The following is a 27,194-nucleotide window of genomic DNA, read 5'->3' as shown; positions in this document are numbered from 1 at the left end:
ATATTCTTGAGTTGTGTACATTATCCCAAATGTTTCCAACAATTTTCACACCCAGAGAAATCTGTCATTTTAATCAATGTAACGGTCTGTTTTATTCGGTCACCTGTAAATGGCGTCATACCCCTCTACCAAAGAGTATACACCTACAAGATAGTACACTGGCTTTGTGGCTGTTGGCCACAATGGCGTCTACCAAAGAGTATACGCATACAAGATAATACATCAGCGTTGTGTTTGTTCGACAGAAACTGTTATAAATTGACTTTTATTCAGTTTTAAGCCACATTTTTATGGTAAACTTTTTAGATCTTGGTCATTTTTAAGGATTTTAGTCATCAGACGTCTGGATCTTAAGTTATCAGAGAAAAAAGCTGGCCAACGTTAGCAGCAATTCGGCTAGCAGCCCCTCCCGGAAGTCCAGTGCTCGCCATCATTGGAGAGATGTTGATTTTTTATGGAAACAGCTTTTTAAAGTATTTTTACCGGTTTTAATCCCTGTGTATGTTTGTTTTGGAGAGGAGGAGACCTCTGCGGATGATTCAGCTCCTAGTAGAAACCTGCTGAATGTCTGGATGTTAAGTTATCAGAGAAACAAGCTGAGCAAACGTTAGCAGCAGCTCAGCTAACAGCCCCTACTGCACGTCCGGTGCCAGCTGAACAGCATCAGAGAAACACTGATTTTTTAAGTGAAACTGTTTTATTCAGTGCTTTTACCTGTTTATTCACAGGGTCTGTTTGTTCTGGAGAGGAAGAGGCCTCTGCAGATATTTCGGCTCCTGGTAAAAACCTGCTGAATGTATGGATCTTAAGTTATCAGAGAAACAAGCTGAGCAAACCTTAGCAGCAGCTCAGCTAGCAGCCCTTACCGGACATCCTGTGCCACCCGAACAGTGTCAGAGAAACACTTATTTTTTACGTGAAATAGCTTTATTCAGTGTTTTTACCGGTTTTAATCACCAGGTCCATTTGTCTTGGAGAGGAGGAGACCTCTGCGGATAATTCGTCTCCTGGTAAAAACATCCTGAACGATGAACACTGAACTAATCCTATCCCGAAGAAGCTGGTTGTTTGACAATGAAGACGACAACTCCCATGATCCCACGCTACTTCACAACGTCATCACATACCGTCTTTTGTTACTGTTTTGATTGAGAGACCCCTAGTGGCTGAAATTACATATTGTGCGTTTAATTGTAGTAGGATTTTTCATGCAGGACTTTTTCTTGTAATTGAGTATTTTTACATTGCTGTATTGACGCTCTTACTTAAAGGGAAACTTATTTTTCAACCTGGACCCTTCTTAACATTTTTTCTCTCTGTCCCTCATTGATTTGCCAGGGTTTCATCTAGTGTATTAATCCTTACTGGTTGGTCAGTTTCCATATTTGAAGTTCTTGGGCTAGAGGTAATATTGTTAGACTTTTGGGGGCTCTAGGGGATGCAGGGCCTATAAACCTGCCTGCAAACAGCCTGTAAACATGAACAGCAGGTGTAAAATCAAGTAGGTTTGGCATCTGGCCTTTATTTTGAAGGTTGTCACCGGAAGTCCTGCTTTTCATCTCTTCCGGCTGACTTGACGGTGGCATGTCAGCAGTGAGCCAGTCGTCCAGGGGAGCGGCAGCCAGAAAGACTGTGTGTGTGTGGCTATGAGAGGAAGTCAGATGTGTTAACCTGGTCGTCTCCCCGGTGTACAGGCCGCTGTACAGCAGGACCGCCCGACCGGCCCGGAGGCTGCCGTCGCTAAGTTACCTAACTGTCTAGCTAGCTGGCTAACCTCATCCCGCTAACTTCACCAGTTTAAAGCGGCGTAAGGAACGAGCAGTGCGGGGAAAGCGGGGCCTCCGGCTACTACGACTTGGTCTACGGCTGCTCTGGAGAACTGAACACCTCGGTTTATTTCCCGGAGCAACATCCTGCTGAGATGGGTGAGTAGACAGCTAGCTAACACGAACTGTTTTCACCATTTCGGTTAGTTAAACCATAAAATGGTCGTTAAGAAAACGCCTGCAAGCAGCGCCGTATGGTCGACATTATTTATCATACATTAATGGCTGCATGACATTTACGTTTATCTTCACTGTTTTCTATTTTATTAGGCATGAATGTCAGTCATATGAAAAGCTGACTTTAGCTAAATCGTGTGTAGTGCCTCAGTACTCGGGTGGGGTAGCTTCCCTCTCTCTCTCCATCCACTGTCTGCTGTTACTGCTCGTCATGTTTTTCCTGTGTAAATATTGTTTATTCCGATTGCATTACCCGATGTAACTCAGCCGGGATTTGAAATGGCTTGAAGGTCTGAGTTGCTAAATGAATGTACATCCCCTGAAATGGCAGTGCTGTTGATGGTGTAGATGGCACTCCTCCATCTCCACAGCTGTTATGCAATGGGATCCAGCAGCCTACTGTGTGTTGCTGTTTATACTGCACTGCTCTCTACACTGTTACTGTTTCTGCAGGTTAGTGGTGTTCACACATTGCTTACTAAAATGAGCTCAGGCCTAGTATTATATCAGCATTGAATTTAGTGCTAAATGCCATTTAAAACTTGCTGTAGATCCCCTAATTATTGCTCCTTCATCTAAAACCAGTGCGATAGTTGCATCCCTGAATGGCATCAGTTTATGAGGTATTTCACAATCCCAGGCAGGATCACTCCTTTCCATTGATATAAGGCACTCAGGGACAGAGGAATGGATGGATGTGTGGGTTGTGCAGTGCATTAGCAACTGACAGCAACAACCAGGTCACTGCAACGGTGTCTGAAATCCTTACGCAACCTACCATCACCTGGTTTGTGGGCAAAATGCTGGACTAACATTTGAGAACATTTCCAGTTCAAGCAATTCTTAGCGTTTTCGAATTAATTTCTGTCTTTCTTTTTTTTTTTTTTAATCTATGGGGAAGTAGAGTGTCAGCCTCAGAGGTAATTAGAGTGCTTTCTGGACTGAACCTGACAGGTCAGTCCTAATCAGATTTTGCTGAGAGTGTAGACAGTACAGACTGAACTGAAGGCTGTGCTGTGAGTCAAAATGCAGTCAAAAACAGCTGTATAGAGCCAATGAAAAAGCATCACTTTGTCTCATACAACACATATACTGTATGAAAGCTACTTGCGTAATAGGCATTCAGCAGCCTTTATGTAGCCTAGTTGTACATGAATATCAGTCTTTTTCATCAGACTGTAAAAAGCTCTTTATAGATTATAAATCCAGTGAGGTACCACTCTTCACTGGAATTGTGGAGCTGTCAAATATCACAAAATGCTCAATTATGTACTGTATGTACTTATGTTATGAATAGATATCCTGTCTGTAATCCGGTTCTTTCACCGATTAGTAAGACGAATAGGAATGATAACCTGATTTTTGTCGTAGCATGTGATGGATGCGCAGCTGTGCGGCTGAATCAATGATTCAGTTTCTGTGGTTAACATAGCTGGCAGTGTAGCAGATTGATGACTCTAGTCTGTGTTATGGACTAAAGAGAAGTAGAAAGAAGAGCATTGAAGCTGTCTGTTGGTTTGTCCTGGAAATATAGAAGAGCCGTTCACAAAGTCAGTGAGATAGGCGTTGCGACTACAATTGGCTTCACATTGTTGGCTGACAGGAGGTCGGCTTAGTAGCTCCATCATATGAGTTCCCTTACGTTTTCTCGTTTTTAGCAATTACCAGCAAGAAATGTACTGGGCAGGGCGTTTAACGGTTGAAAATTAAATCTACTACTCTCCAGTGGCTGCGGCTAACAATTATTTCCATTAACAATGAATCTGTCGATTATTTCCTTGATTATTCGTTCGTCATAAAAAAGTGAAAAATGCCTGTTATCATTTCTTAGAGCCCATTGTGATGTCTTCAGATGCCTTGTTTTGTCTGAACAGTCAAAAACAGTCATGTATGATGCAGAAAATCCTCTAATGAGCACATTTGAGAAGCTGCAACAAGCAAATGTTTTGCTATTTTGATATTTTAATAAATGACTAATGACTAGATTAATTTTCTGTTGATCATCTAATCAATGAATCGACTATTAAAGGTAGAGTCAATCATTCTGGAGAAAGATTGTTGACATTTGAACTAAACACCCAATTAAATACACCTGCTGCGTCAGAAGCTCCGCCCCCCCAAATTCGTACATTGCCAAGGCAACGACCAAAAGAGAAATATGGCGGAATCCAGGGCGATGCGTCAGCTGTAGAGTCACTTCTGTTCTTCTCGCACATTATCACGAGTGGGCTCATGTGAGCACGACAGTCCATCTCACTTCTATACTTTTAATTTTTTGTCATTTATCAGCTGATATACACGCTGATACCAACATATCTGCAATGAGTTAATATCAGCTGATATCAGCCGGGCTCTGGTAGGTAGCCGTCACACTGTTAGCTTGTAGAGCAGGCGAAATGTTTAATCTTGTAGCAGATAATTGAAATAAATGAAACTCTGGACAACAGATGCTTTCTTCCAGTAGGGTTGAGTTCCAGTAGCAGCTTCCATTTTGGATCTGTTTCCAGGTCAGCAAAATAATCAGATTTGCTAATCTCTGCTATGCTAAACAAATCTCATGTCAAATCTTTTATCACTCCTCAGTCTTTTGTATTCACTGATGTAGAAAACACGCAGGCTTCTAATGTTTGAGTTTTCACAGACAGATGATGTGTTATCGTCTTAAGTAACTAGATGGCACGTCAAAATATCAAGCTGTCTGTATCGTGCCACTCGGTAACACCACTGCACAGAGGACATCTCGACATGTCACAGCAGGAAAAGCTCAGGTTTAAATAATAAAATGAATGACGGCTACAAATCCATCCAGCCGCTTCAGTCTCAGGCTCCTGGTACTGCACATGCTGGCTCACTGTCACACTGTCATCATTATGTGGTCTCACTAATGACAAGTCGAAATGTCTGCTGTGAAAAAAAAGGCTTATTGTGGGTCGACACATTATTGCGTTTTAGCAGTTCAGCGAGACCAACAGAGTGGTGTGTCTCCTCTAATGAAACACTAGCTGAACCTCCCAGTTCAACTGGTACGCATATTATGGAATGAAAACGTGTGTAAAACCAGCTACACCTGTTATTCTAGTGTGTCAGATATATATTTCATATCTGCTTTAGATGGCAGTTACAGCTTGTAAACATTTACATAGTATATCACTACAACAAGCTTTACAGTAGACCGTTATTTCATTATTTATGAGTTGAGTTGCTCTCAAATGCTGAAAGCTAAACATATTTAGATTTTTCTGCAGGTTTGTCTTGTAGAAACTGATTTTTTTGGAGGAGAAAATACAAATACCATGCTTCTAAGATGATACAGTGTCTATATTTCTATGTTTTATTCTGTTTTTTGTGTTTCTGTGGTCCTGTTATTACTAAATGAAGCATATCAGAAAACAAACGATGAATCTAACACTTCTGTTTTCTGATACGCTCCATTTTGTCTGAGCTGTGAAGTTTCTAGAGGATTCAAAGATGGAATTGTACAAGTTAAGATTTATATAAAATTCTTTTAATGCTATAAATTAGCCGTTAGTCAGATGCTGGAAATCCCTGAGTGCAGTGTGTGCTTGCAGCTGTCTTGCGGTGAAATACATTCAGCACCTGCAGTAATTACTCCAATGCTTAAATAACACTTTGAGTTGGACTTGGCTGTATTTTTATGTAGATGCAGTGCATGGTGGTTTTAAAAGCTTGTTGCCTGTGTGACAGCAATATAAAACCGTATGCATTCATCTTCTCACTGCCAGAGAAAATGGTAATTTACAAGACCCAACTCCAGTAGCGAGCCCGGCGATGTTAAAGAGATTTAAGAAGAGAGAGAAAATGTGACTTTATAGCCAAGCGTGTGTTGACGTAGATAGAAAAGTTCTGTCATCTGGGTCAGTTGGAAAGCTTTTGGTATATTTGCTGAAGTGTGGTCCTTTTTTTAAACATTTGTGCTGCCGTCGGCTTTCAGCGAGCTCCACATTTTTGGAAGGATTCTTCTGTTGGGGAAAACAAACCTGTAATGTTTCCTATTCCCAAACAGCTGAATAAATTAGCATGTATCCAGGTTCTAAATACTCTGACTCACTCCCTCTGTCTTCCTGCGTTCCACTCAGCCTATCTTTCTGCTAAATGATGTGTGTTTCTGTTTTCAGACAACCTGAGTGAAGCCCTGGAGAAGCTGAAGCTAGCGTCCACAGACAGCGCCACGGACAGCGTGGAGAGCTGTCTGGACTGCCTGCTGAAAGCGCTCGCTAACAACAGTGAGTATAACCTGATTCACAGCTAGTAGGATTTAAAGTCTCTCGCTCTAGTTTTCTCCTTAAATGTCACTCTGGCAATCCGCCTGCTTTGTACCCTGTAACATTTGGCGCACATGACTCAAATCTAAATAAAAGCGGTCGCAGTGTGTTCAACCACATTTTTGGGCAGTTTGACAGTGTTTGTCAGACGGGTTGAGTAATGACATCTTGCTGTTTGAATGAGCAATTCTTCCCCTGGCTGTTTAGCAGATCATCATTGCAATTTCTAAACCTGTGGAGCCAAACCAGTGTGATAATCTGGATCATTTCACAGAGAACAGTGGCTCTGCTTTGATTCCTTCATTTATTGTTGTATGTCATGGTGTAGAGCCGCCACTATTAGTCAGTTCATCAGTAATCCAATAATTCTTTTGTCATTTTTTTTTAAGCAAACATGCCAAACATTTGTTGGACTCGGCGTCTGTGAGGATTTTTATTTGTCATACATGACAGTAAGTTGAATATCTTTGGGTGACTGTTGATTGGACAAAACAAGACGTTTGACATCTTTCTGAATTAGACAATCGATTAATCAAGAAAATAATGAATATAATCATTAGTCATGGTGAAATCTTTAATCGAGGGATCCATAAGTGGATAATACCTCTTCACATGAACCTCTAGCTCTTCAGAAAATTTGAATGCTGTGGTTGCAAATAGAGTTCTGATTGTTGCTTCTTCTCTAATATGGTCCCTTCTTATCAATCTCTCTCACCAAGAGTCAATCAAAGCAGAACATTGGCTCTTTGAAAAGCAGCCTCTGCCTGTTCCACATCTACCATTTATTACAACGTTGCATATATGCAAATATCTGTTATCAGAAAATGTGATGACATTCTGCTGTGAACGGGGATTTTTTAGGCCTAATCAAGCGAGGCAGTCGCTGAGGATTCTATCAGCTACTTTTCCCAGCCTGTGAAAAACGTCGTGCTGCTCTGATACAAAGCGACGTACGATGTGATCGATCAGGTACCCGCTGGGCCGAATCAGACAGACCCTCATGTCCTCATCTCAGCTCCTCGTCATCGCACTTAGTTGACAGATAACAGTTTTATTAATCTTTTAGGGTATCAGCTGTAAAGCCAGATGTTTGCTCTGTGAATAAGCATTATCAAAACAGCCTTGTTAAAACAAGCACTGCACAGCAAGTTAACAACAAAGCCACACAGCTACTGTAGCTACAGCCAGCTGTTTCAGTGACTCATAAGAAAGCCAGCAACAGTAAGACATGCAAGCAGAGCCGCACTGGGTTCCAAAAATGGTCATTTCATCTCTATATCAGTGACATTTTGCAGGTGAATCACATCTTTAAGTGCTGCTTTTGGTTGAAAAGTATTTTGTGAATGTTGAGCTTGAACAGAGACAAAATATTAAAGGAAATATTACAGGAAACCAGCAGATTATATTTTTGACGCAGAGCAATTCAGCTTTAAATCATATTCAGATTGCTTTAATAACTTCAGGTCTACTGTAAGCTAAGTGAGCAAAGTAATTAGTAAAATGAAGGGTGAAAAAATCAAATTAAAATAAATATTGGCTCACAAAACTTAGTGGACATCCCATAAGTGAAAGTCAGACACTGATGATACTTGCATTAGTAGGTACCTTGTACATCTGAAAGCATCCATTAATGAATTGTGTCTCTTTCTCCCACAGACACAGAGGCCAGTATGAAGATCCAGGAGATGGGTGTTCTTCCGCTGCTCCCCACCCTGCTAAACCCCCAGTCTTCCTGCACCCCTAAAGTAGCCAACATCATAGCTGAGGTGGCCAAAAACGGTGAGGTTCGGTTTCCAAGCCCATCCAACCCCAGGAACATCCTGACTTTCTGTTCCTCCATTTGTCAGTATTCATTTTTTACACTTTCTCTTGCTCTCATCCTTTTTTTTTTTCATTTGTTTCTCCATGTTTTCCTCGTGAATACATGATTTTGTGTGAAACGGAGCAACCGTCGATCTTTCTCTATCGATAAAGACATCAAGAGTCAGTTTGATGGACAGGTCAGTTCTAGCTGCACTTTTGGCATTTCAGAGCTAAGCTGTCACTGACTCTGAGGTTATTGTGTAAGGACTCAAACCTTGCATAACCGCATTGTCAGAGAGATTCCACTTTCCATAATGCCTCTGCGTGAGCACAGGAAAAAAAGCTTTTAAAGTAGAAAAAAAAGCAGAAGTGAAAAGAATTCGGGGCAAGAAAAGGTTAGGATAATGAATGGGTTTTTAGCAGCTTGCAAGACTGCAGCTAATGATCACTCCGCAGCAGTTTGCCAAGCTTGGCAACAACCCGCTGGCATTTATCTGTCTCCGCTTCAGGAAATGTCTGCAAGCAGCCAAGTGACTGCTGGGCTAAAGACAACTCCCTTTCTATCTGACAATTTGATTGTTTAAAGCTTGCGCCGGGGTAAGATTTAATGTTACCATATTTGACTTGTTAGTCTAAAAACACCACCACAACAGAGGAGAGAGTGTATCATCCCCTCGCCTCGTTTGTCCAGATGAAAATCTGATTAGAGCAGGGTCGCCGGTGAGACGTCCTCTCCACGTACAGAACATAGTGACTCAGAGATTACTGGAAGTGAGAAATGGAAACTGTGTCTTAGATAGCAGTGAGTGATCACTCCATCCACAGATAGCTTCTTTTTCATTTCTTTCGTTACCTTGAGTTTTAGGCATCAAGGCAAAGCTTTTCTATTGGCCAGTGATAGGCAATATGTTTATTTGTCTGTGCATTATTTGCATCGTCCATAGATTCAGCCTGTCACATACAGACAATACATCTGTTCCTTTGTTTGTTTCTATACACCAGGATGTAGTAAAGAGTCTGCCGTTAAGCAACTGTTCATCCAGTTTGCTCACTGTGGCTGCTGCTTCTTTGAACATTCTTCTCTGCAATATTTCAAACAAAACACCGACAACGTCCGTATCTCCACGTGTACGCGAGGTTATAGCAAACGGTAGCAGCTGGTACTAACCTCGGTAATGAATACGTCGCATTTCCTGTTACTGCTTCCAAATAAAAGCCTGTGGGTGCTTCACTAATGAAAAGCTGTTAATGTGAAACATGAGCAGCAGGAAGCGATGGCTTAGAATTAGCAATAAATATGGCTGTAAGAGGCAGGATCAACCGGTCGATGGCGACTGATGGGTCGGTGACCGCTGGTTTCTACTGTTCTCTCTCTATCTCTTTCATTTCTCCAGGTTTATTGGGGGGGGGGGGGGGGGGGGGGGGGGTTTGTGGGCAGCGTTGCAGTTCAAGCAGGACTGTTTTAATGCAATTATACTCCAATTTACGCTGACCTGTTCTGCTTGCCTCTCTCTCTAGAGTTCATGCGAAGTCCCTGCGTCGAAGCCGGCCTCATCCCTCCTCTAATTCAGCTGTTAAGCTCCACCGACCAGGAGGTTTTACTGCAGACCGGCCGAGCTCTTGGCAACATCTGTTATGACAGCCGTAAGTAGGAGTTTGCTTTGCTTAAGGAACATTGAGCCCGGTCATCACCATCACAGAGCCAACAGCACATAAGTAATAAAAATGATTCTGCTTTTGGACTACAGGAGACAAAACTGATGTTTAAGCAGCTACACAGCCTTTAACAGGTTTACAGGATTACACACGCAGGGACATGTGATTGCCATTTATTTCTTTTGTTGAGCTCCAAATAACCCAGCTCACTGCTGTGGCAGAGCGTGTCCTCTATTTGCTGCCTCGCTGTTTGTTAGTTGTGAACACTTAAATTGAATTTTCTCTTGACATTGAAGGTAGTTTGATAACATTCTCATTTTGGGAGGATTCACCTTGAAGGAGCTGCAGGTTCGTTCCAGAAGAGAAAGGATGTTTTGTGGTGATTGATGTTACACTTCTAGCAGCATAAAGTGATGTTAACATGACAGTTTAAACATGACTCACACTTAGACTCCAGGTGCTTCACACACCCGCTAGGCTGTAGCTTCTTAAACCCTGTGACTGCTAACACCGTAGACGACTTCATTACAGATCAGATATTTCTAAACGTATTACACCGCTCTGCTGTTTTGTCAGATGGTTTTTGTGGATGAAATCCCCGCTACTGGAAGACGGCAGCAGAGCACCCGCCACAAAGCCGCAGAAAAAAAAGTTTAATCCTCGCTGAATCTGGGTATTCCCTCCTCGCTGACCCAACAGCTGACACTCACTGTGACCAAAATGCAAAGCTTGTTTGTCTAGCTTGTCATGACAGTGGCAAAAGTCACATATTTATGTGATTATGAGCAGCAAAGCCCTCTGATAATGATAAACATGGCATGTTTATATTATAATCATCACTAACAGCACAAGTAAAAAACTTTTCATAGTTGAAAAAACAACCAACTTCAAGTGTTTGTTAATCTGACAGCGTGAACTCGTGCTTTCAGCATTATTCATTCTAAACCATCAAGCACATGCTCATCAACAGCTGAAAGGCTTCAGATTGTACATATCCTGAAGTTATGATGTAATTGGACACGCATGATAGAACCACACGTGACGACAAAAACCACGTTACGTGATAGGAAATAAAACAAAGGCATCACAGTTCATTTGACGACGACGCTAACACGCGGCACCTTTTTTTTGAACCGTCTCGCTTTCAGACCTTTTTGATTAGTGAATGTTCCAGCAGAGTATTTGACCTCAGGGAGGAGCAGCAGATTTTAAGCCTGATTTTGCAGACAGCTTTAGAAGCTTTAATCACAGCTGTCAGTTCTGGCGTATAGTTCCTCCTCTTGTTGAAAAGCTGGGTATCCGTGGAATCTGGTGGGATGTGACATTTGTTCGAGTGGAGGGGGGTCTCAGTGAGCTGGCGCTGCTTTATGACAGACAACACTGGGAGAGTGTGGAGAAGCAGCTGCTCGCTACCTTAAAGAAACACGTTGTGATATGGAAGACGTCGCCTCGGTCGCTTTAGTGAATAACCAGTGTGCACGCTCACTAAACATGTGGTGTACACAAGTGGGGCATAATCATTATGAAGTTAAAAGAGCTGTTACATTTCATACAGTCACAATATAAATAGAAAGTAATAAGACTCTTAAATTATACATTTGAAAATATTGAAACAAGTGAATCAAAGTATATTAATGTTCATTTTTAGTAATGTGCTTTTAAAGTGAAGAGCAGTTTTACATCTTTATTAGTGATGGTAAAGGTAACGAGGGTATGATCAGATGTCTGAACCTCTCCAGGTGACTTCTTCCCAGGGGTTTCACTCCAAGCTCGTTCCAGATGTGCGAGCTCAACACCCCGTCCCCCAAAAGGTTTCAGTATGCTTCAAACAAACGTCTGAAGGCAAAAGTGTTCCCACCTGTTCCTAATAGCCCACACCACCTCCCGATCTCTCTCCCTCCAACAATCCAGCGTCTTTGTGTGCGAGGAACAGTACGAACGTTGCACATTTTTAGATTTCCTCTAAATAGCCACTGTTTGCCTTGATGACAGCTTTGCACACTATTGGCTTTCTCTCAAGCAGCTTCATGAGGAAATGGTTTTCCAACAGTCTTGTTCCCCACATGCTGAACACTTGAGCGCTGATTTTCCTTCACTCTGCGCTCCAACTCATCCCAAACCATTTCAGTTTTGGCTTTAGGTCTGGTGATTGTGGAGGTCAGGTCATCACTCTGCTTCTATGTCAGATAGTCCTTACAGAGGCTTACAGATGTATCGCCAATAGTGTGCAAAACTTTCATCAAGGCAAACAGTTGCTACTTTTAGGAATCTAAAATATGAATGTGACTTTTTTGTTTACTACATAATTCCACATGTGTTATTTTACAGTTTTGCTCTCTTCAGTATTGTTCTACAATGTAGGAAAATAGTAAAAATAAAGAGAAACCCCTGAATGAGTGGGTGTGTCCCAGCTTCTGACTGGTATTATAGTCGTATACAGGAAAAGTAGTTGTGTGAAGAATGGAAAAAAAAAAGAGCTTGAGACTAGTTCAAAGCTTGCTATCTTCACATCTCTGCACTCTTGACCAATTGTGATTGTCCGTTTGTGTGTTTTGGAAAATTACTAAAATTGTCAAACACAGCGTCTCCCTTCCCATCATCAGAAAGGAGGTTACAGATGCATTTAGCATTTAGATTGAAGCATACTGAGACCTGTAGTGTGAGCAGCTTCTATGTGTGATTTGATGCTTTTGGGTAACTTCATGTACCCAGACGCCCTTCACATTAAAGCATCACGTGAAGAGAAGAGAAACGGGTGATATTAAGCACCCGGCATTGCAGTGGCGCCGAGAGGTGAGGCGACACGGGCCGCCAGGTGCGACTGGAAGTAGCCGACACAGTCGCACCGAGAGGGCTGACTCATGTAACGCTTCCTTTGGCAGCTGTCCTACCAGACAAAGCCCTCCCAGAGAGACTACTGTGCATTTATTGTTTCTCTGAACAACACAGACGAAGTCTCTAATAAATAACAGTATCAAAGATAAACCGCTGGTCATCAAAGGAGCAGGATCTGGAAACGGACAGCACACAAAGGCTCCATTATGCCAAATATATCCACTGTCAATGGTCAGTTTATTCAAGCTTTTTTTTTTTTTCTTCTTCTTGTTTTCTAAGATTTCAAGCCTTTGATTTTGCTGTTGTTGATTGTGTTGACTTCTTGGCTGCAGCAGAATGTATTTAATAAGAGAATTTTTCATTCTGTTGCCACACACAGAAAGAAATTGTATTAAAAACAAAAAAGAATTATGGCCACCAATGTCACATGTGGCATTAAAAATCCAACTCTTGTATGGATTTGAATAATAAAAAAGCTTTTGTTCGAGGGATCTAGGAACCAGCATCACATTAATCCTGAATCACCACACAGGAGCTAGACTTGGATTTGCTTTATGTCAAAACAGTCGTGGTCATAATTCTTTACTTATTTTATGCAGCTTTGTGACAGTTTTAATAGCCTTAGTTAGCATTGATTTGTATGTTCTGTCCTGCTTATTTAACGTTGCTTTCATGTGTATTTTTTCAGGTTGTGGTTATTTATTTATTTTTTTTTATTTTTTATTTTTTTCTTTCCTTTGTGGTTGATTTGTGTCCTGGCCTCTTTGTTTTGCAGATGAGGGCAGGAGTGCAGTTGACCTGGCAGGAGGGGCTCAGATAGTAGCTGAACACATTAAATCCCTCTTCCAAAATACTGAGCCGGAAAATGAGAAGCTCTTGACTGTCTTTTGTGGCATGCTGATGAACTATAGCAATGATAATGGTAATGACCATCTTCCCCCCAAGAACAACTGTTAAATAATCTGAACTAATCAGCGGAATCTTCTCTTTCTTATACACAGACGATGTCACGTTATTTTACAGACAGGAGGGTTGAATTGTTTTTGGACTGACCATTCTCTTGATCTTTCTACCATGCTCTCTGTTGCTTTTTCCAACTCTACTTCTGAGGTAATCTGCAGTTATTAATATTTGCTGAGAGGCATAGTAGCGGTACCTCTCCCTCCTCTACCTCGCCCCTGTAAGTGTGCGTTGTTAATAGAGTCAGCAGGTAGAATACATTCATCAGCTAGTTCCTCTCCTTGCTTCTTAACAGATGAAAGGCCTCGCACTAGCCTGTATCAAACTGCTGAATCCTCCTTTCTGTTTGGCATAAATGCAGCACCAAACAGCTCATAATATTATTATCTTGGAATGATGGAAATAGAATTTAAAAAATTCCAGAATAACACGTCAACAGTTATGGAGGATTTGTCTACACTCTTTCATGGTGCTGCTTGTAGATCCATTATATTGACTGTAATGAGGTAAACGTGAGCAGTAGCATACTGTAGATACATTAGTTAAAGGTGTAGTTCAACATTTTGGGAAGTGTGCTTAGTAAACTTTCTTTCTGAGAGTAAGATGAGAAGATAAATCTCATGTCTGTGTGTTCACTACAGAGCTGGAATCAGGGTGTGGTTAGCCTAGCTTAGCATGAAGACTGGAAAGGTGAAGAGAAAGCAAATAAACACATTTCCTACAATCCTGAACTATTCTTTTAAGCTGTAGGGAAATGATCATGTGTGTAAAATGTTTTACAAATGCATTTATCCAGTGATTTAGTGGTAAGTAAAAAGTGCCATCTTTTTTTTTTTGCTTTTTACAGATTTTCATTAAAAGATTTAGCCAAATTAAAAACAAAAAAAAATCCACAATTTATGGTAAATGAGGAGGTAATGACAGCTTGCAGTATTCTTTAATAATGGAAGGTGATGAGAAAAATGCAAAAGAGCTGCTGAATAACCTGCAGAATCTCTTGAGGCAACCAGGAAAAGAATATTCTATTATTTATAGATCTGTATTGATTTATTATGTGGAAGTTTTCTGAAAATCAAATTAAAGATTCCAGATACCCATTTTTTTTTTTTAAAGGGATGTTACCAACATAAGGCCTATTATTATATAGTTTTTTTAAGCGATCCATTTTTATTTTTAAGTTTCTATCCTTACAAAATTACTTTCAGTCAACATTTTTACTCCAATTTTATCTTTTAATACATTTTTTTTGGCATTTTATTCCTTTATTAGATAGCCGACAGTAGACAGATGGCAGGAAATTGGGGGAAGGAGAGATGGGGAATGACAGGCAGCAAAGGTCCCCAGCTGGACACAAATGGGAGACGTTCAGATGCACACTTGCCACCATAACTACTACGTACTAAGGCGCCTCTCAATCCCCTTTATCATTATATTTACTCCTTGGTTAAATTAACAGATTAGACCAGCTTAGAAAAGGTGGAAAAAACGATTAATTGTCATCGACTGTATCCCTGCATACATGTATTTCTGGACTATCCTACAATTTGCATCTTTGTGATAACAAGGCTTGTTGAGAGCAGCAAGTATGTGATCTGACAGACTTGCAGCTCCTGCCAAGGTGCCTTTTGGCAATGACGGTTGGATCTCTCGGAGTGGGTGGTGTGAGGTTTGGGGTTACATTAAAAGAAGAGATGAGTTTTTTGTGGCTTTCAGCAGCTTTCAGCATCGAGCTGACTTCTCATGTCTAGCTAATGCGCATTTACTAACAGTGAATCATCGCATTTAATGCAAGTGAATGCATTATAATTCCAGATGAGTGCACGCACCATGTGCTGTAATGAATAAGATAGTTACAGTGTAATATTTGAAGGTGCTTCGTTTTATACTTTGTAAACATTAATGTAAAACTGGCAAATTAATCGCGACACGTTGGTGCAAATATTGTAAACGCTGTCGATGAGACCATGGGTGAGTTGATGAAGTGGTGTTTTTTTTACTGGTGGTATTTTTGGGACAATTCTTCCAGCAATGCTAATGCTTCTTGCCCTTTCTGTTTTTGGATTCTCCTCAAGTCAAGTTTATTTGTATACTGTAGAGCAATATCACACGCAGTGTCTCAATAGATTGTACAGACGGTTAAACACAGACGATCTGTTGGTTCTAAATCCAAATTTGCTTAGTGATGAGATTGTCCTGGTTGACCTTCCATACGGATCTGAAGATTCTCCTTCTCTCTTCTGTCGTGCTCCTCTTACCCTCTCTTGTGTCCCTCCACCACTGATTCATCAGCTCTGGGTTTTTAAATAAAAAACTACATCTAAATGCTTTTCTTTTTGCTCTCCAGGTGCTTCTAATAGCTCTACCATGTCTTACCATCAAATGGCAAATGCTTCTACACATTTCCTTTTAGGTTTTGGGGATCTAAAATGTACTTGCCTTTTTTCTAACTCACCCAAAGAGAACCGTGGTGCATATTGTATCTGTTTATATACGTAATCCTGTGTCAGTGTGTGATGAGTATTTTTGTAAGATTTTATTGTGATTTCCTAAACATACATCAGGCAGGAATTCATTTGTTATTTCATTACAGTGTTAATGCGCTCTGTTTATGGTGTCATCTACGTTCAATGGAAGCAGTACATAGTGTTATAGAAGCTTTAAAATCAGTTAAAGAAATGCTCACTGTTTAAGTACACTGTTTAAGTGTATGATATAAGCTTTCAAGCAAAAAGAACATTTTTTTTCTTTGTCTCCTACAAACCTACACAAAGTTTTAAAAAAAAAAACAGATCGACTGCCCATCTCTCTGTCTGTCTCTGTTTTTCCAGATTCCTTACAAGCCCAGCTGATCAATATGGGTGTGATCCCCACTCTGGTGAAGCTGCTAGGCATCCATTCCCACAACACAGCCCTGACAGAAATGTGTCTAATTGCTTTTGGGAATTTGGCTGAGCTTGGTGAGTATATATTAACACTTGTTTAGCCAACCATTCTAACATTCACGTTTCACCTAGATGACCTGAGCTTCATTTACTGATATTTAGTTACTTGGGTTTGTCAGATATTGTCAGGTTATATTTAGAAATAACCAAACCCCAAACCCATACTGAACTGCTGCTAGGTAATGTCACCATCTCTTTTACTCTTAAGGGAATGACATCAGCACTGTTTTAGAAGATAATCAGTTGCCATACTAGATCACAGAAAGTGCAATCATTGTCCAAACTGAAAATTACATGAATCTAAATGGAGTGATCATAAGATGTTTTGGAATGGTCAAGACGGTATTGTCTAACTGTATTTTAATTGGTTCAGATTATAGAGGAGAGGATCTCTTTCATGACATGCCTGTGATTCTCCTCTTGTGTTTTCAGAGTCCAGCAAAGAGCAGTTTGCCTCCACCAATATCGCCGAGGAGCTGGTGCGTCTTTTCCAGAAGCAAACAGAGCACGAGAAGAAGGAAATGATTTTTGAGGTTTTGGCTCCTCTTGCAGAAAATGGTAATTTTTTTTTCTCTTTAATCTTTTTCTAGTTCTGTATGAACTGTGAGGGAAATCTGGACATTCAAAGACAAAACAGACAGACTGCAGTGTCCTGTCATGCCTGTAGATAAACTCATGTCCATCTACTGTACAGTAAATGATCCTCTTAGTGTGAGTCATGCTTTCCAGGCTAGTTGCTAACTGCACATTCATGGCAGACAGCTCCTGCATTCGCTCAGCTGCTCTTTTTCAAACGTGTCCGTGTGTGTGTGTGTGTTTCAACAACAGAGAGAGCATCTTACAGACTGTTGTTATCACCGTTCCAGGCACACTGGGTGCTCCCACATTGTCAGTCTCCAGGACAACGTCCTACTTAACTCTACTCTAGAGAAACCTCTCTCTCTGCCTCTCCATCTCTCTTTCAACATCTCTTCATTTGTCACGCTGCATGTTGTTTAGTAGATCTCTAGAGAGGCTAAACAGTCATATATTGTCCTAACATTCAAATGATTTCAAAGGAAAATTGCAAAAAAAAAACCTTTAAAATGCAGGCAAACACTCATATAGGAACAGCTGTGATGAATAATCTACCAATAATTTTCTCGATCAGTTGTTTGGTTTATAAAATATTAGGAAATAGTCAAAAAGCTCATGTTGACATCTTCAAATTAGAGATGAAGTGATATGGCTTTTCAGGGCTGATGATGATAACTGTGGGTTTGTTGTGGCTGACACAGATACGACAGCTGAACAGAACAGAGGAAACAATATTGACTCTCCTATAATGTCTACACTGGATTCTGAAGCATTACAGGTTTAAGGTTTTCACTGACATCCAGAAGGCATCAGCATACATGTGATTTTATTTATAAGATGGTGTTATCTGTGCGTTGCCACGTTATTTCACATCTTGAGTTCAAAGTGAGGACAGGTTTGTGTCACTGTGCACCTTACTGCTGGAATAGACCAAACTGACATCACAGTCATTCCTCTGGGAGACTTCAAACTGATATTTTTAACATTTGTCCGTTTTAATTAACGTGTCTGTGTGTGATGATTTTGTTTTGTTGTGAACGTTTGTATATGTAATTTATTCTTCCTTTTGTCTCCTCAGTGTCTCAATGAGACTTAACTAACATTCAGTATAATATGCTGTTATCCCGCATGTGTTAATGGCGTCACATGATGTATATCATATGATGCGTATCACATGATGCACCGCTGCACTGCAGCAGCAGCAGCAGCAGCAGCAGCGTGTTTCAGTCTTCCTCTCTGACTGTCTCGTCCTCTCTCTCCCTGCCAGATGTGATCAAGCTGCAGCTGGTGGAGGCGGGTTTGGTGGAGTGTCTCCTAGATGTGGTGGCTCAGACTGTGGACGGAGAGAGAGAGGAAGACATCGCCCAGCTCAAGACTGCCTCTGACCTCATGGTTCTCCTGCTGCTGGGAGGTAAACACCAGGGACCAATAATGATCTAACACTAGATGGGTCATAATTATATGAATCAAATACACAACTATAGATGTTATTTAATGAAGTTATTGACAATCAATAAATAAGTGATCAGAAATATTACAAAGAAATTAAATATCAAATGTAAAATATAAATATGTCTCCCTAAAATAAACTCATAAGTTGGCAATTGAATAAATAAATAAATAAGCAATGACGTATACATCCAAATAAATCAGTATCCAGTGAAATAATAAATATCTTTCTTATTTTACAACTCAATTCCAACTTGAGTGTCTATTTGCAGGCTGTCTCTTTTATGCCTCCGTGCTGGTGACAGATGTTTCCAGGTTGTCCGTCTGTCCGTCCCCTTCCTTTTATCTCAGGAACACCTGGAGGGAATTTCTTCAGATTTGGCACAAATGTCCACTTGAACTCAAGGTTACTGTGACCTCACAAAAGACATTTTTGGCCATAACTCAAGAATTCATGTGCTAATTATGACAAAGTTTCACACAAATGTCTAATAGGATAAAAATAAAGACATTTTATATCCAAAATGTCAAAGGTGAACTTCACTGTGACATCATAATGTTCTGCAAATACACTTTTCTGGCCGTTATTCAACAACATAACTCAGGAACAGAAGAGGAGATTGTGACCATATTTCACATTTGGTCAGATAGTGAATTGGTGACACTAATCTCGGTGCCCACCTTGAAACTGTGCTGATTATTTAGATCTGTGAAGCATCCACGTTTTACAATTTGTGGCTTTTTGCAGCAACAACCATATCTGAAGCATCGTCCACTGTCATGGCTACAACTTTGTGTTCTATCAGAATCAGATTTATTGACCAATTCTGTTGCTTTGTCTGCAAAGATTGAGACAAAACCTATGAAGTCATATCCATAGATTGTATATAAAGGCATCACCTGTCTGGTCCGGTCAGTCTGAGTTGAAAATTGAAGGAGAACAGAGAGGAGTCTTGAGCAGAAATGACCACATCTTCTAATCTTTACGCATACAATATATGACCATAAATAATAATGAACAGTCTGCGGACTCCTCCATCTGGCAGCGATGTTAAGAATGAATAATTCAGCCTTAATGTAAATATTTTAATGCAGCTGAATAGATTTGAACATAGTGTCATAAAATATGCATACCGGTCCCTGCTATTAGTCTAACCAGCCCCATCAGATCACATTCATTTAAACTTGATTTCATCAAGTAGTCTCACTGAGATGAAGATATATTTTTCAAGAGAGACCTGAGAACAAGAGACCTTTTGTAAACAGATAACCAAATTAGTCAAAATAGTTCCAAGAGTCATGAAAAACATCAGATAATTAAAGCTTTTAAATTCTCCTAGGAGAAGGGAAGAATCCAGCTCCAGAACATTTTGCAGCTCATTGCATTAAAAAAAATACCTGAAACCATTTCTGCCAAAATTAGTGGTTACATAAGGGATATTTAAGGTGAAGTAGTTATTGGAGCGTGTGCTGTAGTCACAAGATTTAAATGAGAGAAGAGATGTTAGTTTGGAAGCTTTCAAAAGTAGATCTTAATAGATGAATATCATGAGATGATCATTTCGTCTGGTCTGTAAACCTTGTGATACAGAGAGCAGTGATGTTTATAATGCTGCTGAAGTAATGACAGTAGAGACCTTCAAGTTGACTGAACAATCATTTTATGCTTTAAAAATGACAGACAGCCTTTAATTCTATGCAAGAAGCCTAGTTTCATCTTCCATCCCTGAGTCAAATGTTAAGTATGAATCTTGTATGACTCAGCAAGAGTGATATGGATACTACATAATGATGTCCTCTATTCATTTCTGTAGCAGCAGCAGCGTTATGTCACAGTTAATACATCTAGTCTTAGCAACGATTGGTCGACATATTGCGCCGCTGCGTGATAAATCTGGTCACTGTCAGATTAGACGATCATCTGAAATCAGAGTCATAAATACTTGACTACATGTTGGACCCCAACCAATCACAGCTTGCCACAACTTACATTACATACATACTGTAGGTGACTGGTAAGTTGGCGGGGGCTGACTTCACTGCTCCACCCATGTTTGAAAATGAAGCTGGAACCGTTCAAGGTCTCTAGGTAGTGACGGTGGACTCTGGCTTTTTGGGTTAGCTGCATTTTAAATGATACAACAGACAGATTTTTGCTGCCTCATAACATAGAATGACATTACCTTCATGCTGCTGTGTAGACGAGTCCATGCAGAAGCTGTTTGAGGGAGGAAAAGGCAGCGTCTTTCAGAGGGTCCTGTCCTGGGTACCATCTCATAACCATCAGCTGCAGCTGGCTGGAGCTTTGGCCATCGCTAACTTTGCTCGTAACGGTAAGCTGTACTTCACTTTGTTGTGGGATGAAGTTAAATAATGACTTAAATGTTTATCTTCCCTGTTGGGAGAGTACAACAAAGACAAATACTGCAACTGCTGTTTAATCTCAATTTCTTCTTAACTGTTCTCACTGCCAGCTGAGAGCGTGATGTGTAACAACAGAAATAAACTGAAAGATCGTGGCTGGACATTTTCAAAACAGTTTTGAAAATGATGATTCACTGGAAATCGTTTCTAACACTATTAATTACTTGGTAAAGTAACATGTTGGCAGTAGCCAGCACTGGTCAGGCTTCCTGGGAAAATGCAGTGTGTCTGACACAACGTTAAGGTATCTCCTCTACCGGTTTGTTTATTCCTGTGTGTAGATGGGAATTGCATCCACATGGTGGACACCGGGATTGTGCAGAAGCTTCTGGAGCTGTTGGATCGGCACGTTGAGGAAGGCAACGTCACCGTTCAGCACGCAGCTCTCAGCGCCCTGCGGAACCTGGCCATACCTGGTGAGCTGCTAACATCAGTCAAACTCAGACCACCCCGGTCCGGTCGGTCAGAGTACCACTGTACTGATCTCAGGTCTGTGTGTGTCAATATCTCTGATACCTGAATGGATCCAAGCGGACTCGCTATCAGCTGTGATCAGGTGGTGCATCATCATCACTGCAGAGTCACATCTCTTTTATTTACAATTTAAATAAGGCACATTAAGTTAAAAGCACCCAATATTCTTTTGTACAGTACAAGAAATAGATTTTCCTACAATAATACAAGTGGCATCAGCCTTGTAGTTTGAGAGTTGGCATTTGGAAATATTGTTTTAAAAGTGTAAAAATGTATTTTGTTCTCACAAAAGGTAAAAGCTAGGAATGTGTCCTTGATATTTTATTAAGCGTTAACTAAGCATTAAAAACATTTTGTAGCAGAACAGTCACCAAATTGTAGAAAATTGCAAAGAATGGTGTTTTAAAGTGCACTGTTTCTCTTTCTCCAGTGGTCAACAAATCCAAGATGCTGTCAGCTGGAGTAGCGGATGTGGTGTTGAAGTTTTTGCAATCAGAGATGCCTCCGGTCCAGTTTAAACTCCTAGGGACGTTACGTATGCTCATCGATACACAAGGTAGAGATTTTTTACAATCGTCTCTCTATTCGCACCAATATGTTGACTCTCACCTCACATGATGAGAAGCAGTTTCTGCTGAATCAAGTCAAATGCATTTGAGTGCAAATTATTTGGAAAAAAATGTTGTTGTTGTTGTGTTGTGTTGGTCCAGCTGAAGCGGCGGACCAGCTGGGGACCAATGGGAAACTGGTGGAGAGGCTAGTGGAGTGGTGTGAAGCCAAAGATCACGCAGGAGTGATGGGCGAGTCCAACAGGCTGCTGTCTGCTCTCATTCGACACAGCAAGTCTAAGGTCAGACACCACGCTGCTCTCTTGAAGTCTATAAAATATTTATATTAATATGCCAACAAGAGTCTAAGTGGTTACATATAAAACACAAAATAGTGCAGAGTTCAGCTTAAAAGAAAATCCTTTCCTGACCTGACAGCTCCCAAGTGGTTTTAGTTGTTAGATAATGAACTGATTGATTAATTCCTGTTTTTTTGCTATTGTATTGGATCAAACTGCATCAGAACAAATACAGGAAAACATATACATATATCAATATCAATACATATTCATTATTTTCCATAATTTGTTATTGTTTTCAATATATATGGAGGTACATTCTTAGGAGCGGCCTGTTAACAGCAGTCTTTTTTTTGTGGATTTCAGGAAGTGGTCAGAACTGTCATCCAGGGAGGAGGAGTCAAGCACTTAGTTACCATGGCAACCAGTGAGCATATGATTATGCAGAATGAAGCACTGGTGGCTCTTGGTCTCATAGCAGCTCTGGATTTGGGTAAGAGCAAGAATGGATGAATACTAATTCATTCATTTACAACAGATTTGTATTTTGTACAGCAGTTTTTAAAGTTACACTCGGGCAACTTTGCACACCAAGCCAACATTTTTATATGCTTTATAAAAATACAAATAACTGCTTTGCAAAGAAGTCTTGTACACTTACTCCAATGCATTTTTTTAATTGCTTGCAGCACTTTTCATTATGAAACAATGACGGGCCTTCAAACAGTGATGAGTCGTTAGGAGCAGGGAGAGTTCTCCTGGCTGATACAAGATCTTTAGAATTGCTTTACTTTGACAGGAATCCAGCTTGATTCATGACTAAAAATGCTAGAAGCATGCGTCAAAAAGAACCGGACCAATTACATGATCCAGCTGCTCATGAACAGCAGCCGGCACTATGGATACACACAACTACTCTGCACACAGGCTCAGGGAAACGTCTTCTATTAAAAAAATGCTGACATTTTTTTAATAGAAGATCATTCATAAACACAGAGACCAGAGAATTGACACACCAAGACTCTCTTTCTGGATTTCAGTTGCAGCTGAGAAGGACTTTGTTGGAGCCAGTCTGGTGTCGGTGCTTCACAAGCTGCTGTCAGACGAGAGGAGTGCACCAGAGATCAAGTACAACTCTATGATCCTCATCTGTGCAGTCATGGGCTCAGGTGAGTCCACAAGTCACAACTGACTTGTCTCATAAATGTTACATATGGGGGCGGCTGTGGCTCAGGAGGTAGAGCGGGTCGTCCACTAATAGGAAGATCAGTATCAGTACAACATCAGAGTTATGTCATACTTACCGCTGTCTTTTTAACAGAAACGTAGTCAGACTCTTCTTTTCTGTAGTTCCCTGGTGGAGGAAAGAGTTACCAAACTCCATTTGATCGGCAGAGTCCCTCTCTATCTTTAAGAAAAAGCTAAAGACCAGCTCTTTTGGGAACTCCTCCACACCTGATGGACTTGAGGTTGGAGGTTCTCCCATTTGAGCCACTTTAATATAGAACATCTATACAGGAAGTGTTGAGTTTAAATGACAGAAACTTCAAACAGTCCGAAAAAACAGCAAAGTTGAAACGATTGAAACTAATTCATGAATCAGAATTTTTTTTTTTGAGCATTAACAGTAGTTTGCTCTTGAGGGCTGTCACTGCAAAGACTCTCTTCTCTTCTCAGAGCCGCTCCACAAAGAAGTCCAGAGCCTGGCGTTCATCGACGTGGTGTCCAAGCTGAGGGCTCACGAAAACAAGACCGTATCACACCAGGCGTCGCTCACAGAGCAGCGACTAACTGCCCAGAGCTAAATGACTGTGTTCACCCCACCCCACACCCACCCACCCAAATGCCTGCCTGACCACATAATCACCCGACGACACCTCATGACTGCTCTCCCCTGTGCCCCATCGTCATGTGCCAAGGTACCATGTCGCGTTAACTGCCAGCCAGACATACAGTGACGTCTCTATCCCCAACCCTCCGCCCAGCCCACCTCCACTGGGGTTAGACTGATGTGCGTTTTAGACCGGCAATATTTTGTGCTGATATACAAATCAGAAAATCTGAGTATTTTCTAATTGAATTTTTATTTTGAATGATAAGAATTCACCCAGAATTAATCACTTGTTCGGGTGGAAGAGCCTCTGAAACTGTTTTTAGACCACCATGGGACACCAAAACTCTCCTCTGAAAGCCATAATAATGAGATTTATTTAGGTGGGTTAGCAGGTCCTTAAGGAACGGTGAGGCAGGTTTCATTCCAGGCTTTACAGACTGACACCCATTATGCTTTTGAGTCAAATGCTCAAGAGGTAGAAGCCATTTCTTTTTCTTTTTTTAAATCAACTGACACATCAGTCTATCCCTGGTCCCCACCTCTACTTGTGCATGCATCTTCTGCTACAAGTAGCTCCACTGGAGCTGAGGCGCCATAGACAGCCTAACGCAATAGATAAAGAGACAACACTCTTTTACGACCATAGCTGTGATACCATCCGCCGGTAACCCACCAGTAAAAAAAAATGTGCACAAAAGAACAAAAAAAACCCTTTCCTGTCGTGATTTTTCTTTCATTTTTAAGAAAAAGCCGCCATCTATGATGTGCCCAGTCGTGTCCCATGTAGCTCAAGTATAAATTGACTAGAAACTGTGCATGTTTTAGTCCTGTTGAAGGTGTGCCAGTGTTCATTTTACCTCTCTACTGCTCGCATAACTCCAAAGTACAGCCTGCCCTCCTCTACTGACACCTCCAGTCTTGTACACTCCTTTTTTTTTGCACTTGTTCTTTAAGACATGGATCTCGAGGTTTTATTCAGATTTTTAATTCCACAGTTGTCCAGACACATTCTCCCTGTTCCAACAGCTGTACAGTGAAGTTAAAGGCCCCACAAGTCTCCACCCCGTGTCGCTGAAAGAGAATCACGTAAGAACCTGGTGAAGCACAGAGCTGTAGTCAAGTCTAACTCCAAGACTGAGTGCAGTCAAGTTTACATAAAGAAAAGGTCCAAATTGGAATTGATAGTGTTTCCAACTGGAAATATAAGACATTAAAAGAACAGTAGAGATGTTCGACTCCTTGCAGGAGCTGTGTTGGCCCTGACTTAGGACCGCCATACTCAAACTGTCCTGAATCACTATCATCAAAACTTGGACATCAACGGATGGTAGACAATCTTCTAAGTTGCCTATAAGATGGGTAAAGACAATGTCAGGTAGGTTAAAAGTAACAAAAAACATAACTAAAACATGTTTCAGTCAGGCCAAGAGAGGTCTCTTTCATTAAAGTAAATACAAACTGTACAATAAAATCCACGTGGTCCATGATGTATTTTACATACTTGTCTTTTACATCTTACTTTGCACCCACCTGACAGATTTTTCGCCTTATAGTTCACCAACAAGATTTCCTACCTTCCAGTGAGAACAAATTTTCAACATTACTCCCATTACTTATGTATGAGCTGCTCAATGACTGAAATGTCCAAGTTCCTGGAAGTAGTGGTGCAGAACTGTGAAATATGACAGTCTAGGATGAGGGCGAGAACTCTGTATGAAAAGCTCAACATCGATCCAATAAATGCACCATAGTTCTAATCAATGCTTGACAACCTTTGCATATCCAGATTTCTACAGTTTAAAATCCTCTGTTTGCAGTGTTGTGGACAAAACTCAAGGAAATACCAATAAAAACATCCTGGTCAGCAGGAAATTATGAAGTAAGCAATGAAAAGCAGCCAAGAACAAGAGACAAAGTCAATATAGGCATGAGACCACCACCCAGGTTCATGATTCACTCCCTGATCCTGTTAGAACACACAATAACGCCCCCAAAAATCCCAAAACCAGGGACACTGATGTGTGCTGTAAGAAGAGCAGGGAGTGTAATTTTAACAGTACAAAATAAAGCAGCCACCATTCCTACATGTGTGTTTACAGTATGTATGTGTGTTGTGAATGTACTGCTTGGGGTAGGCAGCGTGGAGCAAAGTCTGGATTCTTATGAGAACAAGTAATTGAAGGCAAACAGAACAGTCAGTCGTTGAACTGCCTGACCACCACCACAGCACCACCACACAGGATTCTCTTTATATATGACGGTTGGTTCTTCTAGTCGAAGGGATTTCTGCTAACATGCATATCTCAGCATGTCCGACACTGTACCGACACCCTGTTAACATGCCACGGTGTGTTTCCTGGTCTGGGCCCACGCTTTTTTTTTAAAGGTATGAATGGTTATTTATCAGATTTGTGCTCTTCTAAAGACACATGCCAGTGGAGATGTATCCATAGTAACTGCGTAAAATACTATAAACTTAAATGTTTGTTGTAAATGTCATGAGTTGTACATTTGGAGGATTGTAACACAGCAGATAATAAAAGATGATAGCTGGTGATGGCTGATGTCTTTATTTCTTCAGTATCTCAGTGTTGTAGAATTCATCACCAACTTATTACAAAATAAATATCAATATCAAATTGTAAAATATCTGTGAACATAACCCATGTAGGCTAATCTTAAACTACGTTGCAAAAATGACATGATTCCGTTAATTCACAGTTCCGCCACTGCTTCACTTAAGTGAAATATTTGTTGTGGTAACGTTGCAGAACTTTCGCCTAATTTGCGTGAATTTGACGACTGGATAGTTACGCAGTGTTTATTTGCCAGAAACAGACAATATATGTCTGAATATACTCACCATCAGCAGTTTTTTCTGTTATTTTCATCCAGTTCCACTATGTTAAAAAAGTATTTTGTGAAGCCGCCGGATAAGCTTGGATTTTACCCTCTAGTAGTTGAAACCTTTTCAACTCACTCGGACATTTTAGCTTCTATTTGCTAACCTGACGCACCAGATGGTTTGTTACACAGAACTATCTGAGAAGTCGTCCTTGGAAACTTTGGAAAAGGGCAGGCACTTTCAAAAAATACTTGGCCTGGTCA

General features: G+C 40.7%; 1 protein-coding gene across 3 annotated transcripts; it reads left to right on the top strand.

The window, feature by feature from the left end:
* The first annotated feature begins 1,534 nt into the window (after window positions 1–1,534).
* Window positions 1,535–26,643, top strand: rap1gds1 (RAP1, GTP-GDP dissociation stimulator 1). 3 transcript variants are annotated; one of them, XR_006400025.1, is made up of 16 exons: window positions 1,535–1,925; window positions 6,140–6,247; window positions 7,943–8,065; window positions 9,608–9,733; window positions 13,356–13,502; window positions 16,369–16,497; window positions 16,915–17,040; window positions 18,326–18,469; window positions 20,709–20,840; window positions 21,213–21,347; window positions 21,836–21,961; window positions 22,116–22,255; window positions 22,619–22,745; window positions 23,293–23,421; window positions 23,930–24,171; window positions 25,082–26,643. XR_006400025.1 is itself a non-coding variant. In XM_044341012.1 (15 exons), the coding sequence occupies exons 1-15, from the start codon at window positions 1,922–1,924 to the stop codon at window positions 24,055–24,057; spliced, it is 1,824 nt and encodes a 607-aa protein (XP_044196947.1). In that variant the 5' UTR covers window positions 1,535–1,921; the 3' UTR covers window positions 24,058–26,643. The 3 variants fall into 3 exon arrangements, 2 of the variants coding, with proteins under 2 accessions (XP_044196947.1, XP_044196948.1); XM_044341012.1 differs by having other exon boundaries at window positions 23,930–26,643; XM_044341013.1 differs by lacking the exon at window positions 13,356–13,502 and having other exon boundaries at window positions 1,536–1,925; window positions 23,930–26,643.
* The last annotated feature ends 551 nt before the right edge of the window (window positions 26,644–27,194 follow it).

This window comes from Thunnus albacares, chromosome 22 (genome assembly GCF_914725855.1).
Source record: "Thunnus albacares chromosome 22, fThuAlb1.1, whole genome shotgun sequence".
Taxonomy (NCBI): Eukaryota; Metazoa; Chordata; class Actinopteri; order Scombriformes; family Scombridae; genus Thunnus; species Thunnus albacares.
Note: the sequence above shows the minus strand (reverse complement) of the source record. Positions and strands in the feature narration are given on the sequence as shown.

Coding starts and splice junctions, on each gene's coding strand:
- rap1gds1 (XM_044341012.1), top strand. Junction 16,498..16,914: donor TGGGAATTTGGCTGAGCTTG/GTGAGTATATAT, acceptor TTGTGTTTTCAG/AGTCCAGCAAAGAGCAGTTT. Junction 22,256..22,618: donor TTCGACACAGCAAGTCTAAG/GTCAGACACCAC, acceptor TGTGGATTTCAG/GAAGTGGTCAGAACTGTCAT.